The sequence below is a fragment of the Cyrtonyx montezumae genome, unplaced genomic scaffold, assembly GCF_038088225.1.
Source record: "Cyrtonyx montezumae isolate F1298 unplaced genomic scaffold, pur_monq_1.0 scaffold_3, whole genome shotgun sequence".
Classification (NCBI taxonomy): Eukaryota; Metazoa; Chordata; class Aves; order Galliformes; family Odontophoridae; genus Cyrtonyx; species Cyrtonyx montezumae.
Window position 1 is genome coordinate 49,427,697 of NW_027072034.1, and position 17,662 is coordinate 49,445,358.

The window sequence follows — 17,662 nt, forward strand, 5'->3', positions numbered from 1 at the left end:
TACTTTTAACATAAAAAGGGATCTACTTTAATTTTTAAATATATCAAATGGCAATAAATAAGTTTCTTATTCTGGCTAGAGTCAATTGTTATGCAGCTGAACATTGTAGTGTGCTGGTAGTTAGCTTCAGAGTAATATAAAAAAATCCTTTAGTCACTTGTGTATTCATCCTGTAATGCTTAAAGGGCACTTGGGAATGAAAATGCTAAACAGAAGAAATATGTGTTCTTTTAAAAGTCCAGGACATTTACATGCATGTACACAAAGTAGTACATTCAAAATTTAGCTTTATTAACTGAGAAGTGCAGATGCTGGCTTGAACTATCCCGTGGAAGAATCCTCTGGCTCCTTACTTTGTGCTAATGTCCACGTCACACATTGGTACTGTAATATCCATAACTATCCAGAATACTGTAATGACTTGCTCAGTTCTTGTGTGTAAATATACAATTAATCAAAGTGAAACAGTGATGCAACATATACTGAATTTTATTTGAAAGTAATCTTAGCTTTTGGGAGAAATAAATAATTTTATCTTATTGAGTAAAGAAAAAGAAAAAACTTTCCAAGAACTGTTTTATGCTATTAAATGTTATACTGCATATTAACACTAGATACAGGTATGAATGTCTATCTGACATATGTATGACCTATGTTTTGATTCTAGCAGTATTACTTCTGGGCTCTAAATTGTCATCAGATCTATAGGATTTCCATGCAGTTGACATATACTTCAATAAGTAAAACTAATATTGTCTGTCCAAGATTGCTTTTTAGTGTATTACTTGTCTCCTAGTATTTAAACATCAAAAGTAATGTAGACAACCAAACAGAAATATGAGTTTTTAATATGCATTATTGCAAGCAACCTCATGGCCTATGTATGCTTAATTACATGCTTAGAGCTTTCAATCTTTGAGCTTTTTAAAGTCAAAATTATCCTTTGATTCAAAGTCTGATTGAAATAAATTATGCTTCTTTGGGTCTCAGATCCTCTGAAGCACTCACTGCAAATCTTTTCATTTCTGCATAGTCCCAGTCAAACAACCATGCTACTGCAGCTGAAGAAACTTCTGGTAGCTAAGTCAAAGCAGCAAGGTGCTTGCGCTCTCCCGCACACATGGCAATTTGATCAACTGTAATCCTCTTATATTTCAAACAGTAATATAAGAATGAGTATTATATTACAAACAGTAATATTAGAGTCAGTTGGATTCTCTTGTATTTATTGCACATGGAGAAACTTTACATGTTCAATTATTTCAGTTTAGCTGATATTCCAAAACATGATTATACAGTTACATTCTTTATAGGAGAAAAAGTTTAAAGTGTGCAGCTGCTACCCAAGTGCTACTAAAATATCAGTGTGAAGAAGAACTTGATCTCATTCATAATCTCTGAAGTGAAGCTACTAGAGAACAGAATGAATTTTCAGAAGCAGTTTCAAGAGTAAGAAATGCTTTTGGGATAGATTAAATAATTTGCCATCTGCTACACAACAATACACTAGTACAGTTCAGGGAATCTTTTTTCTTGGAAATCTTTCTAAAAGCCATCCTAGCTTGTGTTTGTTAAATTTTTATAAATTAACCACTTGCTGTGGTAATTTTTCTTCAGTTTGTTAGTATTAAAGTTATTTGCAATTACAACATGATGTCTAAGGTCAATACATATATCAGAATTCAGATATGTAAATCATGCAGCTAACAATAGAATTTTTAGGTCAATGGAAATAAGGAGTTCTTTCAAAGTAAATCATATAATGTTTGTTGGGACCAGGGAGGGATGAGGCTTGCATTCTTAAGGTCTAAAAAAGAGCCACAGGTACTGTAGTGCAGTCACAAAAGAAACAAAGGCTGCAGAATTGTCCTCAAGTAAAGATGTATACTAAATAAACAAAAATCATTTCAGAAGAACACTGATCATTAATGCAGATAAGTATCAAGTCAATTGAAATTATGCTAGTAAACTAACTGTTGTGTTTTGTGATTGCTGATTACAATATGCTGCCATCTTTGTTCTGTGAATGTACAGAAGGTCTCTGTATTGAAGATGAACTATTGGAAGAAGGGAGCACAGAGAAGCACAGAAAAAAATTGGGTACCTGTTTTCTGGATCTGACTGGAAGGAGTTAATTTTGGTTTTGGCCATTTATAAGATTCTGTGTATTGCATTTGTGACTAGAACAGTGTTGCTAATGCACAAGTATTTTGATTATTGCTGACCAGTGCTTGCACAGCATCAAGGCTTTCTCCCAGTCTGCTCCCTCAGTAGAGAAGACTGGTGGGAAGGGATGGATAAAAGATTGGATGCGGTCACAGCCTGCACAGGCAACCCAAATTGGCAGAAGGAATATTCTACAACAAATAGCATCATGCTACGTAATAAAAAAAAATAAATAAATAAAGCAGTTTGGCTTATGTGGCAGCTGTTGCTTAGAGACTGGCTGAGTATTGGTTTCCTTGTGGAAATGCAAGTGAATGCTTTTGTATTAGTAGTTTTGGGTTTTATTTTTATTTTATTTTATTTTCTTGTTAAACCATCTTTACCTTGTTCCATGATATTTCATGCTTTTTCTCTTCCTATTCTTATCTTCTATCCCATTGTAAGTGAAGCTTATTGAGTGAGTAACTGTGTGGGAGCTTCTTTCTCCATTGCTTTTCTTCCTGTGGACTTGTGCATTTGCTATGGTTTGCCGGAGAACAAGTCTTCCACGTTTAATGCTTCTCTCAGCTGAGACTGAGTAATTGTAATTTATGGACTTAGCTTATTTAATAGAAGATATGATTCAAAGTAATTTTTCCATCAACATCAAATGTCCTTCAACACTCTCCTTTTCCCTTACTGACGTCACTCCATACCAGCCATCACACAGTGCTAGACAGAGATCAAAATATTTAGGTTTTTAGCTTACAGAGTAATTTTTGAGAGTTTTATACAGAATGTAAATTGGGATTTCAAATGGAAAGTGCTGTCTCAGACATGAGTGCTGCATAGTAACGTGCAAATCTGTAATAGCAGTCTTAGTGAAAAAAGGAAATCATGTATAAAATGTGTAAAAATGTATAAAATAGATATACATAAAATATATGTATAAAATATATTTTACATGGTCATTTGAAAACTTTACTACTAATGATAAATACATATTTTTTTCATGTTTCCAATTTTACACTGGTCTTCCTTGGAAATCTAAGTGGTCTAAGAATAGAAGTGACCACACACTTCTGTCTCATCTCCCCATGTACACTGCATTTTTAACTCTGTTACTTCATTTATATTGGAATTCATTTTTATAGCAAATGAGAGAATATACAAGCCCAAAACAGCCAATCTTTGCATTCTTCATAAAAAGAACACACAGCAGAATAGAGTGTTATGTTGCATACAGTGAATAGACTCAAGTATTTTAATAAGTATAGACAACGTGATATTGCAGCTAATTATCAGTGCCCACTGGAATGGTGTTCTTTTTTTTTTTCTTTTTAATGGTGCCTCATATAAGCAAAAAGAAACAACCAGGTTGAAATGAGATCATTTCAAAATGAAATGTTGAAAGTTTTAATTTTGTGATTTTGATGGTAAAACATTATTGTGAAAACTGTCACCTTACAATAATTTTGTAAAGAAAGGCTTGTGCATCTCTTGATGTACTTCTGACAAGATTTGCTATAAATAGCCAATTAGCAGAAGCTTATTTTACTAGCAGATTCTGCCTCTGAAATCCCTTCCCTACCCAACAATCTTAGCAACGTTACTGCATCATCCTTTGTTCACTTTCTCTGTCTAACATATTTTATCTCCTTAACAATTACCAACTTCTTTCGGTTTTCATTAAAGCCTTCCTCAGTAAATTCCCAGTTCTAAGATCAATACCTGGTGCCTTCTGTCTTATGTACTCATCTTTCACAATTTATGAGATTTATTCTTACCTGTCACTTTTTTGGGTTTTTTTGGCAAATGGTTTATGTTTTCAAGAATCCTGAAGTGACTGGCCACTGACAAATAGTACACTGTGATATTGCATAACTCTCTGTGTAGGTCATTAGGTTACAAATACAATAAAAAACATAAACATGGGAAAAAGAAAGGAATATGATAATTTTTCTTTTGTATTAAATGCAATTGATTTTGAAGAATTTGCTATTACAGTATTACAATTATAAATGCTTTAGGCTGTTTTCAACTAATGTCATACCTAAACTGTTTAGATTTCAGATAATTCAGATTTCCGTCAGTGTATCAGTAACCTAAGTGTCTACATGAACTCTGAAACCTATAAATTGAAGTAATACTTTTGAATGAAGCCAACTTTTGGCGGTGACTGTAGCAGTCAGTATAGATCTATTTTCTCCTTCTCAGAACTGAATTTCCCCTTGAAAATTATGCATATGATCCTGAAAAATGAAAGGGAAAACCCACTCTGTAATGTTAAATTATTCTGTATGCTAGGTCTTGTCAAAAATTACAGCTTGCAAGGAGGTTGGTTATCCAGCAGAATAATCTCATTATTTAGGACAGTGATGTAGTATGGTTTACTTCATACATTGAAATCACTCAAGGAAACAACTGAGTGAATTATATTCAGCCTGGTTACCGTGTTTTGTGATTATGTATAGCAATAAATGGCAGCATAATTAAATAGAGATCACGGACTAAAACCATTCATTTGAATTCAGTTCCAAAATTTCAAAGCTGTTGAAATATAGAAGTATTTTCCAATTTATAAGATAAAGTAATAATAATAAAGAAGATGGTTGACTGCTTGATGTGACGAAAGAAATAAAAACATTGGACAAGTCTTGGGGTTAGTTTTTTCCACAGTTTCTTTTTTTGCCACCTTTATGTTGGTTATGTGCTTGTAGCAGCTGTAATTTAAAAAGTAAACCCTGGATACTTTCTTCAGAAAATACCCTGAAGAAAAGAGAATCCAGTCAAAACTGAAACGGATCACTGTTAGAAGGCAAAACCTAACAGTAATCCATAAATTTATTTAATATTAACATGTCTGGATAAATATTAAGCCTTTGCTCTTGTATATTCCTATTTCTGAAGGTAATAACACAAGTGCTTAACACCTAACTGCAAGTATGTGATGTTTTTAAGGCACCAATGTCAACAGAATAATCCAAAGATTTCTCTGAAAGTAAAGTGTATTTTGCATATAATTCATCTTTGGGTCTTTGAAAGTTACATTCTTAAATGAGTTGGAAATCAAGATTTCAATTTGTTTTACCGTACATCCAAGTTTTTCTTGACTGAAGAAAATGCATATGTACTTCATGTACTACATGTAGAGTATATGTAGGCTGTGCCAATTACAGCACACACATGCCATCATCTGTTTGAGTGTTCACAGCAGTCTCATTTTCTGATTTTCTTTCCATTATATGTTTTTAAGCATCTATTTATACTTCTCTGTTACAGTGGAATTTGTGCATTTCAAGCACAGAGAGACAGTTACCTCCTAAAATGCCATCATTATCAAAAATATCACAGAAGAGTGACTGTGTCTTGTGTGTCTTGTGATCAGAATTATGAACTTCTTTTATAGCTGTCAAAATCACATTAGCACCTTCTTGCAGATGAAGGCACATTGGCTGAACAGTAGTGAGTGGTGTTTCCTGTGCAACTTTTATTACCTACTAAAACTTCCAGCTATGATGTGGTTAATACTGTTCTAAGTGATTTGAATGTCAGTGTTGGCAGAGTTTAACTGGTTTGGTATTTCTATAAACAGGAAGCAAAACACTGTCATGTTCACTTCATTTGAAAAACCATGCTGAAAAGAGGGCAAATAATCCTTCAAGATCACTGAAGATAACTTTAATAAATCAAGGCTATTTCTCTGAAGAGGATGAACTTTAAAGTTTTTATTTAATTCCTTAATGTGAAAAAAAAAAAGTACCCATTAACATTCATCAATGCTTGCTGAACATTTATGGAGACTGAACAGTGGATGTGAGCACAGTGAGGCAGTGTGTAGTGCGTTTCATCAGTGGGTCACCTCCACTGGTGCAGATATTTATAAGTGCAGCTCTTGTTCATCACTGGCAAAAATGTATAACTCATGGTGCTGACAGCTTTTTGTAGCTGAGAATTTGCTTTATCAAATAGTGTTAATGTGTTCTTTTTATCAGTTGTAGTTTCTATGGAAATAAATAGGAGGCATTACTTTTGGAGTGACCTACATAAACCTCAAAAATCACTATCTGTTGTGTTGCTCTCCCAAATAGGGTTTTTTATTTTTATTCTTCTTCACTTGCAATGTGCTATGCAGCTTTATCCTGCACAGTGGCTTGAATTCTCAACCAGCTCAAGGGTGAGAGGCATCAAATCTGAATTTAGCTGTGCAAAAGCAGTCTGGGCAAGCTGTTGAAGTTAACTTCGTAAACTGAAAGTTTACAAAGGAAAGTGGCAAATTCAAAGACCAAATGTTTATATAAAGTCATAGTGGCATCCGTAATCTAGGAAGAAAGCTCTCTAACTCCAGTGTGGTGTTAGAAAGTTGTATCCTTTATTCCTCATGATATACTCAGTGCTTTGACAAATCAAGCATGAGTGCTCCAGAGTTCAAGTTCTACATTTAAACAGTTAAGATATACATATGCAATATATTGGCATACATATTCATTCTTTTCCAAGAACTTATTAGTATATGCTAATGTCCCTCTGAGTATGCAGGGTAGGTGCTTTTGGTGGTCTTAGGCCACCTATTTTCTCCTCATTTTTCCATCATCAGCTTAATCACAGTGACTATTGGCCAACTTTTAGCTTTTCTTTTGTGAATTTCCATTGCTTGTGTCACGCTCCAATATAAAGAAGGGAGACGAGGTTCTTTATATGCATATGTATACCTGATGGCTAAGACACAACGGGTCGAATGTTAGCCCAACCAGTTTATTACAAATACTATTTGCTTAGGGATATGGGGAAGGGAAGGTGGGCGATAGAGAAGAGATGAAAAGCAAGGAGACTTGGCAGAAAGCAAGAGAGATATAATCACCACCGTGGATCCAGTGAGGTTCGTAGTAGGTCCGTTGATCTCAGGAACTTGTCTGGTCACCGCGGGGGATGGGAGATGGCAGCAAGCAGGCCTCGGGGTCCGTCCTAAGTCTCTTCGGGAGTTCTCCTCAAAGATCTTTTCTTTGGGAGTTCTTCTCCAAAGTTCTTTTCTGAAAGTTCTTCTCCCCCAAAATCCTTAGTTCAGTTAAGGCCTTTTATCCCTCATTTCTCAGGTGTTTTTTCCTTTTCTCTTTGTGTGACATGTCTGGCCCAACAGATAAGCCAGCAGCGGATGTGGATTGCCATGCAGGAACATTGTTGTCTTTTCTGTGGTGGTCAGCTTCTCCAAGTCGTACCCCCCCAGAAAAGACTATCTGCACCTATTTCTGCTTATCTTTACAACCATAAGCAGAGACAATGAGGCACCGTAACAGCCATCCAGATAACCGGCAGTTATCACCCAGAGTCTTGTCACCAGAAAAGGCCTTAGGAAGCAAGCTTTGAGACAAAAGAAAAGGAAAACAGTTTCTGTCTTTCACAGCTTGTTATGCCATATTGAGAAACTTTCTATCTTGGTGCACTATTATCCAAAACAATGTATGTTAAAGTAAAAATAAATAAATAAATCATTGCAACTGGTGGATGCAAAGATAAAAATAGTCTGTTGTGTCTTTTTAGCTTCTGTGAAGCTGAACCTTAAAGAAAAACAAGGCTGTTCACACACCGAGCAAAGCTAAACTGGAAAGCTTTAGAACTAAGCGCTCATTGATTCCTGTTGCTAGGCTAATACATTAGTTCTTGAACAAACATACCAATTCCTATTGCTAAACCAGCCTGTATCAATAAGTACATTTTAAGATGAAATAAATTGACCTTTGGGTGTACTGATTGCTTTATAGTGACTGTAGTGGGGGCCTTGTTAACTAGCCAATGCTGATCAACAAGGTTTTCAGTGAATGAATTTAGTGGTGAATTGCTATTGTTGAAATTCCTTTTGTAAGGCTATGTGGAAGGAGAGTATCTGCTCCTTTAAGGGTATTTGATTAAATAACATTTTCAGTGTGACACTAGTTAATGAGAAACGGAGGAAGTGATTAAGAAGAGGAAAGCTAAGTCTGGGTAGTCACACTAACCAGCAAGGGCATGTGAGACTGTGGGAATGTTTATTATAAATGGACAACCAGATCGAATATTTCTAAACTGGAAGAAAATCACAAGAAGCATAAGAGAAGGTGTGAAAAGTTTGGTTCCATATCAGTCAGTGTGATTGTCTGGCAAAGCCCTGAACCTGATCACCATAGTTTTTCCTCTCTACTTATTTTTCTCAACTGTTCGTGCTTGAGTTGCACAAAATATAAAATACAATTGCTCAATTATCTCAGAAATTACCAACATTTAACACACATACATTTCTGTGTTCTTCATAGAAAAGTGCATTAAATTAATAGCAGGAAAATGCAATTAATTTTGCCGCAATCAAAAGACTACTACTGTTCACTCAATGGACCCTTTCTTAAAGGCAGTTCTCTCCCAGAATGAAACTTACTGTATAAGCAGTAGTCTTTTGAAGCCTTTTGTAATCTCTTTTAATCTTCTCTTCTCTTTTAGCTGATGGATGCACTGACTGGTCTGTGGATTACAAGAAATATCAAGTTCTAGTGGGAGAGCCTGTTCGTATAAAATGTGCACTCTTTTATGGATACATTAGAGCTAATTACTCTCTAGCTCAAAGTGCTGGACTCAGCTTGATGTGGTACAAAAGCTCTGGACCTGGAGATTTTGAGGAGCCTATAGCTTTTGACGGAACTAGAATGAGCAAGGAAGAAGATTCCATTTGGTTCCGACCAACGGTGGTACAAGACAGTGGACTCTATGCATGTGTGATAAGGTACTGTATTTTAATATAATGCATTTTAATGACATATATTTCAAACATGGCTCTTAATAGTGAGACTTTTATGCAAAGGAAAAAATGTTTTTGAATTTTTCCTTTTTCTTCTTCTCTCGCTATTTCCTTATCTGAAGCTTTTCATGCTTAATTAGAAATTACTGTTCAATGTCTGGGATATTTGAAAAATGATGTTGTATAAATTTAGGTAATTTATAGCAATATCCAAAATTTTTAAGGTGAGTAGGACTGGATATGTAAGTCTTGTGTTGCTGCTTCTGATTCTGGTTTAACTCCTACAGTCTTTGTTCTGAAGTTAAAAGTTCCTTTTTCAAATTTGGATTTCTTTTTATATGAGTTTTGTTCTTCGGTTTCTTTTATTTCTTTTTCTTTTTTTTTTTCCTGAAAAAAGTGATTTTTTCAGTAGTTGCATGAATGCAAATAGAGTATCACTATGGTGAAGTTTCACAGATTTTTATGGACATACATATCCTATAATTAGAGCTGGTTTAACCTTATAATGGAGACTGGATGCAAGATATATTTAAGCTTCAAGGTATCAAGCTTTATCACCATAACTTGGTCTAGATTCCTATTCCTGCTTTCTAAAACAGGTGTAGAGCTTCTTTCTTTATCTTTAAAATGCTTTGCACTGAGGTATTGTTTCCAGCCCTTTGATTAATAATAATCTGGGAAATTTCTTACTTTCTAGCAGATTTACACAAGGTTTTAACTTGGTTTGAAATTATGCAGATTAGAATTTGAACCTTAGAGTTATAGAAGACAATTACTACTAATTGTTCTAGGTTTTGAAATGATTCTTTGTACTTATGTGAGCAGATGAAGCAGTGTTCCACTCCTTCAGCCTATTTATAAAAGCCATGCTACTATTCACACACCACAGAGTCAAAAAGAAAGAAAAAGTCAGCTGAGGGTCTAGACAATAAAGGCATAATGAAGCTACTCTGATACTGCAAGGAAAATAAGAATGCACCTGAAGAGTCCTGTGATATTTACTGTCTACTAATCTTTCCCTTTTGTGGGAGTCTAGGCTGTCTGGACTGTGTGTGGCAAAATATTTTTCCATTTGATGTGGTTTTTAACATTTGTTTTAGAGCTCTTTTTATCACCTGTGAGAGATTTCGCATTGCATCATTCCTCCAATAGTATTTTCAGTATGTATATTCTTCTGATCATGGCACCTTTTTTTTTTTTTTTGAATAAAATAATACACATTATGCTACTTAGGGGAACATTTATACTTTCATTAACATGTTTTGAGGTGCATAACAGTAGCCATAAAAAGGCAATGTTTCTGTCAATTATTCAGTCCTTCTACTTGAAATATCATGAATAATTTTCTCTTTAGAGAAAGAAAACTTCAAATATCTGATACTGAACTTTCCAAAAGTTATAGATACATGCTTCATTTCGTCATTCTTCAAAAATTTTTCATCATTTGAACCTGTGTTAGTGTTTTATCCAAACATATTTCTTTTAAACTAAGTAAGAACTTTTTCTACCCTACATTAAGCCACATCCTGCTTTTGTAGCACATGCTTCATTTTCAACTGTCAGTAATCTTATGTGAAGAAAGAGGAGAGATAATAAAAATAATTACAATTAGCTTGTGATCCTGAGTACTCTCATGAAAAGTTACAAAGTCTCTCAGGTTGAGGACGTCCACTAGTATGAGCAGGTGTCAGTTGAAGAGTACCCAGGAGTTTCTGCCTAATGTTTTCTATCAACGTTTCAGAAGTAAATTTTTTTCCAGGAACTTTTAAGTTGTATGATCAAAGTGATTACTGATAGAAAACAGTCTGCATCTCAGAGTATTTTATGCTTATTGTTAAAGATTATTTTCAGATAGTTTGGGATGCCCACTTACAATCAAGTTTAAAACAATAATTTGTGTTCCTGAGATAAACATATATTTAGCATTTTAACCAGATATAAATAAAATAATTTCCTCAGCAGTGTAGTAGTTCCTTTTTCTTTCTTTGTTCCTTCATAATATTATGCTATAAACTGATTATCTGAATAAAAATAAAAATAAAAGAGGCTGAATTGATGCCATCAGGCAAAAATTATGTACTCTATCTGCACTTAAAAAGTTACTGCTATCAAAATATAATATATAAATATATAGAAATAGACATATTACATAACTGTCTTCTGATGCTTCTCTCATCTTTGAAATCAGAATACTCAGCTGTAACAATCAGAATACTCTACAGCTCTCCCTGCACTCAGCGCTGGTGAGGCCACACCACGAGTACTGTTTTCAGTTTTGGGCCCCTCACTACAAGAAAGACATTGAGGCCCTGGAATGTGTCCAGAGAAGGGCAATGAAACTGGGGAGGAGTCTAGAACACAAGTCTTAAGAGGAGCACCTGAGGGAGCTAGGATTGTTTAGTCTGGGGAAAAGGAGGCACAGGGGAGACCTCATTGCATTCTACAACTTCCTGAAGGGATGCTGTGATGAGGAGGGGTCGGGCCTCCTCTCCCAGGCAACAAACAGGACACAGGTTGTACCAGAGGAGGTACTGACAATTAAACAAACAAACAAACATACAAATACATAAATAAGGTTTTATGGATCATTTAGCTTGAGTTCTGCATTGATATGTCAGTTAGATAATATGTAGAAGTCATCTTCATCACCTCACACAGTGTATGTAGGAATTCATGTATCTTTTTGAATTGAAGATGCTCTTAGAAACTAGTGACTTTTTACTTACAAAATCATCTTACAGTAAGGTCTCTATTATAACTAGAAATTCTGCTTTTAGACATAATGTCTTGTATCTTATACACTGTGGCATTAAATCATACAATTCTCCTTTGTCCTCTGTTCTTAATAATGGTGGTTGCAGTATTCTATCTACTTTTCTGCAGTTTAGTCTTTGTAAAGGCTTTTGTATTTAGGTGTTTACAAATATAATTGCTGAGATAATTAGAGGAGAACATATACAAGTGAACAAGCCCTGTTCAGATACCTGAGGAACTATAAGCAAAGTGTTAAGTTCCAGACAAATATACATAACAAAAGAAGTTAAAGTTAACAGCCATGATTTCACCAGTGGTGAAAGGAAAATACATAGTTAATTCCTTATATTAAATACTTCCAGATGCTTGAGAAAATAGAACACAAAGGCAAATAAACAGCTTGTAGATACTTTCAAAACTATTTTGTCTCCAAACGTTGCTTATAGACTTTTTTTTCTTGCTTTCAATCAAGTCAGACACCAAAGATACTTTAGGTTTGATAAAAGTAAAAATATAACACCTAAGTACTTTATACCCAAGAAATATATCTTTTTTGTTTTGTTTGTATGGGAACTGTTGAATCACGGCCTGAACCACTGATGGATAATCTGAGGCGAGCACTGAGTAAGCACAGGTGAAGGTAATGCACTGTGTGACCAGAAGGGGTGGAGTCTTGCTCCACCTCTCCTAGACCCCATTTAAGGGCTGACTAGCACTGGGAAAGGATCTGGTGTTGGGGTTCCCTCCCTTGTGCTCCCTTTGTGAGCCTCAATCTTTGGTGATAGGTGAGTGTTCTTATTATTGATCTCTTTTTCATCAGGTTAACCCTTCTTAAATACTGTTGACGCATGATATCGTTGGTATTATTCATTGTTGTTTCACCATACATCTGTTATCATAAAATGAGGTTTTGCATGTAAACATAACCTAAATAAAGGTTCATGTTGTAATGACTTTATTTTATAATGAATTTTTTTGCCAACTCTAACGGTGAATGTAGTCTTAAATTGGTGGATTTACAGATATATATCTCTTCCTGATATAACGCTTTTAAGCCAATTTACTAAGTCAAGTTATTTGTAACACTGAAAATAATGTTACGCAGACAATCCTACTGTGGAAAAAAACTAATTCTAATTGTATCTTGGTTGCTTACTTAGTGCTGCTGTCTGTCAAAATAGTACTAGTTGCTAATCCTGGCTCTGCTACTTTCATGGGTGGTGTGACTGATGAAACTGGTCTGGCAGTGTTTAATTGCAAATGGTGAAAATATAATGATCAGATACCAAGATTTGCTCCATGATCTTAGTTCCTTCTTTTAATGCAGGAAGGATCATGATATAATCTTTGAGTTAAAAAAAAAAAAGCTAGACTTCACTTATAAAACTAATCATTACTAAACAGTGAGGGGGCTCCTATTTTCATTTATTGCAGGATGCACTGCACACGTGTAAATATATCATTAAGTACATATGCATCTATCTACAAGCATGCATCAGGATATACACATCTATACACACACACACGGATGGTCTATAAGGAAGAGAATTAAAGGTATGAAAGTATAGTCTGGTTACAGCTAATGAAGATGTGCCTGACAACAGGGTTTAATTTATGTCTGTGAAATATTTCCTGTTTGAATATAGCCAAGTCATGTGACCCAATTTGGCTTTTCTCTTTCTGAGGCTACACTTTGGATTTTAACTGCTTGTTTTGGTACTAAAGTGTTGCTATCTGCAGGGCATGCTTTCAACTTTTTCTATGATATAGTGATAATAATAAAAACTATGCAAATTACATTTGTCAGTCTGCAGGATATCTTTATAACATGACCTTTGCATTATTTTGACAGTTATTTTTTCATCCTTGCATGCTAATCTTGACATAAGCTATTTAAAATGCTTTGAAGCATATAAAGAGATAAGATTGTGTTTTGGACTAGCTGCTTTATTTGTGTTCAGTTTTGTATATGTACCTGCTGTCAGAATGTGAAAATACTCCCAAAGGAATGCATTTAATGGACTTAACATAATGAAATTTATTTAGAGGATTATATATAAAAGGAAATGGATGAAATTTTTAGAAAGCAGTCTCAAAAGGAAATTATAATAACTGTGTATTTTTGCTTGATATATTAGGTTGCTGTATGAGAAGCAGAAAACATTTTTTTATATATTCAGTTTTCAGTTATTTACAATAGGTAGTGAAAAGAACAAGTAATAGTTATGTATGTTTTCCTTGCTTAACACATCTTTCTGCTCTCAGACATAAGGTGAACTGGAGAAATTTAACAGCAGGGAATAATAAACCACACAGTCAACTTTATTTCTGTGATGCTAAATTTCTGAGATTTAAGTTGGCTGGCTTCTAAGGGCGAAGTGTGCATATTAAAGTGTGTTGCCTTTAGATGTGGTCTAGTAAAATGGCAGATATTCTTTGAGTAAATGTAAGAACTAATGCATTTTCAATGATATTTTCATGATATGCTTTTTTGAGGAAGTGGTCAAGTTTGTGGGTTTTTCATGTTTGTTTTCTTTATTTTCTTTTCCTGAAATGTGTCTGTCTTGTCTGGACTTTGTATTCAGTGGAGATAATTGTGAGCAGCTCAGCTAAGTGTTTGGGCCCATGTATATTCTGCTATACTTCTGCCTCAGTATTCACACTAACCATACTGTTTTTTGTTTGTTTGTTTGTTTTAAGTCTTATGGACTTCTTTCCATGTGTAGCACCTACCCTCATGCAAAGGACAGGCATTGTGGGGCTTCTAGTATGATTATAGTAGGAGTTAAGATTATATATTCAATCCCAAGGATGCTGGAGCAAATAATGTCTGTTAAATGAGGCAACAATGCTGTATCTCTTGGATTTGCTGTGTGTTTTAACTTCCTGAACACATTCAGGATAATTGATAGGACAATGCTTTGGAAGAACTACTGGGAGAAATATTATGAGTCCTATGCTATTAGGAAAAATACAAATTATTTCTGTTCTATAACTAGGCCAGTGTTAATCTGGGGTTGAGGAAGAAGACAGAGGGATGGTGCAGGAAGGAAAAGTGATGCTATAGATAGCATGTTATAGATATTTAGAAAGGAATGTAAAGATTTATTTGTCAGTTCAAAAAGAAATTTTGAATACCAGAAAGGGAAAACTTAAGGAACTACAGGTTTTCAGTTGCACGTAAAAGCTATCATTGACCCCCTTTCAAATTCTTCTCAATGTATTTGCTATTCTGTATTCTTGTATTTCAGGTTCACCCAGTCAGAAAGCAGAATTCAGTTACTGCTACTTTTCTTGATCCAACAAGAATGAATGACTTTTCCCAAAATTTCTAGAAAATATGCTGCTAAATATTAGAAAACTGAACCCTTCTCCTTCATTCATAGATTTGTATGTGTCTATATTTGAAAATATGTACACAAGTTGCTCCAAAAGTAATGCTTCCTATTTATTTCCTTGGAAACTACAGCAGATACAAAGAGCATAACATCACTGATAGAGCAAATTCTGAGCTACAAATCATTTTTCAACATAGTCGCTACCATTAGTTGATTTGTGTGGATGAGCTGATCAAAACACTCTTTGTTTCATGGTGTGACAGCTCTGCATGGCCTTGTCTTGTCTTGTATATCACTGTTGCTGTCACCACTGCTGAAACATACCATCCATCACCTCATTGTGCTCACATCCACTGTTTTATTTGCATTCAGCAAGCCTTGATAAATTTCAGTATATGCTTTTTTGTTGTTTGTTGTTTTTTGTTTTTTTTTTGTATGGAGGAAGTCAGTGATACTCCTGTGCTTCATCCTCACTTCCGTGTCAGATGCCATTGTTTTGGAGCGCCGCTCTGCCTCATAACAACAAATAACAAAATATTGGTGGGAGAGTTCAACCCAAAACTGTAAACTGAATGAGTTTCAATAGGGTCAAGTGTCAGGTCCTGCATTTTGGCCACAACAACCCTGGGCAACCCTACAGGTTTGGGGAGGAGTGACTGGAAGTCTGATGAAAAGAGACCTTGGTTTGCAGATGGGCAGTTGGCAAAACATAAGCCCACTGTGTTCCCAGATAGCCAAGAAGGCAAACAATGTCCTGGCTTGTATCAGGAATAGTGTGTTGAGCTGGACTAGGGAAGTAATCCTGCCCCTGTACTCAGCACTGGTGAGGCCTCATGTTGAGTACTGTGTTCAGTTTTGGGCACCTCAGTACAGAAAGGACATTGAGGTGCTGGAGCAGGTCCAAAGAAGGGCAACAAGGCTTGTGAAGAGCTTGGTGAATTATGTCCTATGAGGAGTGACTGAAGGGTCTGGGGAAGAGGAGGCTGAGGGGAGAGTTTATTTCTTTCTTCAAATACCTGAAAGGTGATTTCAGTGAGAGCAGAGTTAGTTTCTTCTCACTGGTGACGGAGCAAGGGTAAATGGCCTCAAGTTGTACCGGGGGAGGTTTAAGTTAGATATCAGGAAAAACTTATTTACAGGAAGGGTTGTTGAGAACTGGAATAGGCTCTGCAGAAGGGTGGTTGAGTCACCATCCCTGAATGTGTTTGAAATCTGTTTGGATGTGGTGCTCAGGGACGTGATTTAACAGTGGGTTCTCAGAGTTAGGGTAGTATGGTTTGGTTCCAGTTGGATCTGATGACCTTGAAGGTCGTTTCCAACCTCAGCAATTCTATGATTCTCTGATCACTCCTGCTGCCACACCACCAATGTCTGCCTCTGACATCATGGGCCAACATAATAAAACAGGGTGTCATTGCTTTCAGAGTAGCCTTTGCAAGTTCATTGTACTTCCAGTGTTGTTTAAAATATGAGCATTGTTCATACGGTACTTTGATGCCAGAGTTTTGAATAATTTTTTTTAATTCATTATTTGTCTTACATAGTAAAAGTAGTTTTGCTAACACCTTTGCTTTTGATTGTATTTTGCCTGTATTGCTCTGTTTTTCAATTATATTATTTCTAATAGAAGATAAGGTTTTATATATTTACTTAATCATTTATTTCACAGAGAATGTAAATGAAAATTCAGATTAAAAACATTATCTTTTAATGGGAACGTGCTTTCAGTTACCCTTTTCATTCAGTGCTGAAGGAAAGAATAATAAGGTGCTTAGATCCCAAGGCTTTGTAGCCATTCAGCGTATGATCAGAGCAAATTCTCAGTCCCAGGAAGCCCAAGGTATTCCTACTGGAATGCAAATTAAAGATACATTGTGTGAAGTGTACTGCAGTATGTTGCTGCATAACACTCAAAAAATTAAAAATGAAGCTTCTAAATAATCAACTCTGCTCAAATCACTTCAGCAGCACTGGATAGACAATATTCTAGGACTGACTGGCATTAGGTTTGTCAGTGCCCCTACTCACAGACGAGCCTGAACAGTGCATTTTGTGATTGTACATTTCAACTAATACTACAGCAATAAATAAATAGAAATTTACTTTAGGAGCAATTCTTTTTCCAGTACACAAAAAACTATCACCAAAGTGTAGAAAATACTTCTCCACAGAGAGCTGTTAACTCCCAAAGTTTCTGAGTTTGGATTGATATTCTGAGAATGGGTTGATAACTCCAGCAAGTCCTGAATTTGCAGTTATCTTTTGTAGCACACTGCAGAACTGTTCATCACTGTGAACATATTCTTCTTGTTTAGCTAACTTAATTTCCTTTTATTACAAGGTCACCCATCCAGTTGACCAAGGGAAGCCAATTGATGTTACCTTTCTGGATTTCAGTAAAGCTTTTGATTCTTTTTCTCACAGTATCCTTCTGGAGAAAACATCCAGTCTACAGCTAGATAAAAACACAATGCAGGGGATGTGTAATTGGCTGATGGGTCGGACCTAAAGTGTTATAGTAAATGAGGTTACATCAGGCTGGTGGCTTGTCACTAGTGGAGTTTCCCAGGGCTCTATTTTAGGGCTGGTTCTCTTTAATGTCTTCATAAATGACTTGGTCAAAAGCACCTTCTAGTCCTACATCCAAGTTTGCTGGCAATAC

At 35.5% G+C, this 17,662-nt stretch overlaps 1 protein-coding gene across 2 annotated transcripts in view; it reads left to right on the forward strand.

Moving 5' to 3' along the window:
- Positions 1 to 17,662, forward strand: part of IL1RAPL1 (interleukin 1 receptor accessory protein like 1) — a 583,898-nt gene that overhangs the window by 262,458 nt on the left and 303,778 nt on the right. For both annotated transcript variants that reach the window (XM_065741550.1, XM_065741549.1), the window contains exon 2: positions 8,614 to 8,893. In XM_065741550.1, the coding sequence (XP_065597622.1) occupies positions 8,614 to 8,893 (280 nt within the window). The remainder of the gene's footprint in view (positions 1 to 8,613; positions 8,894 to 17,662) is intronic.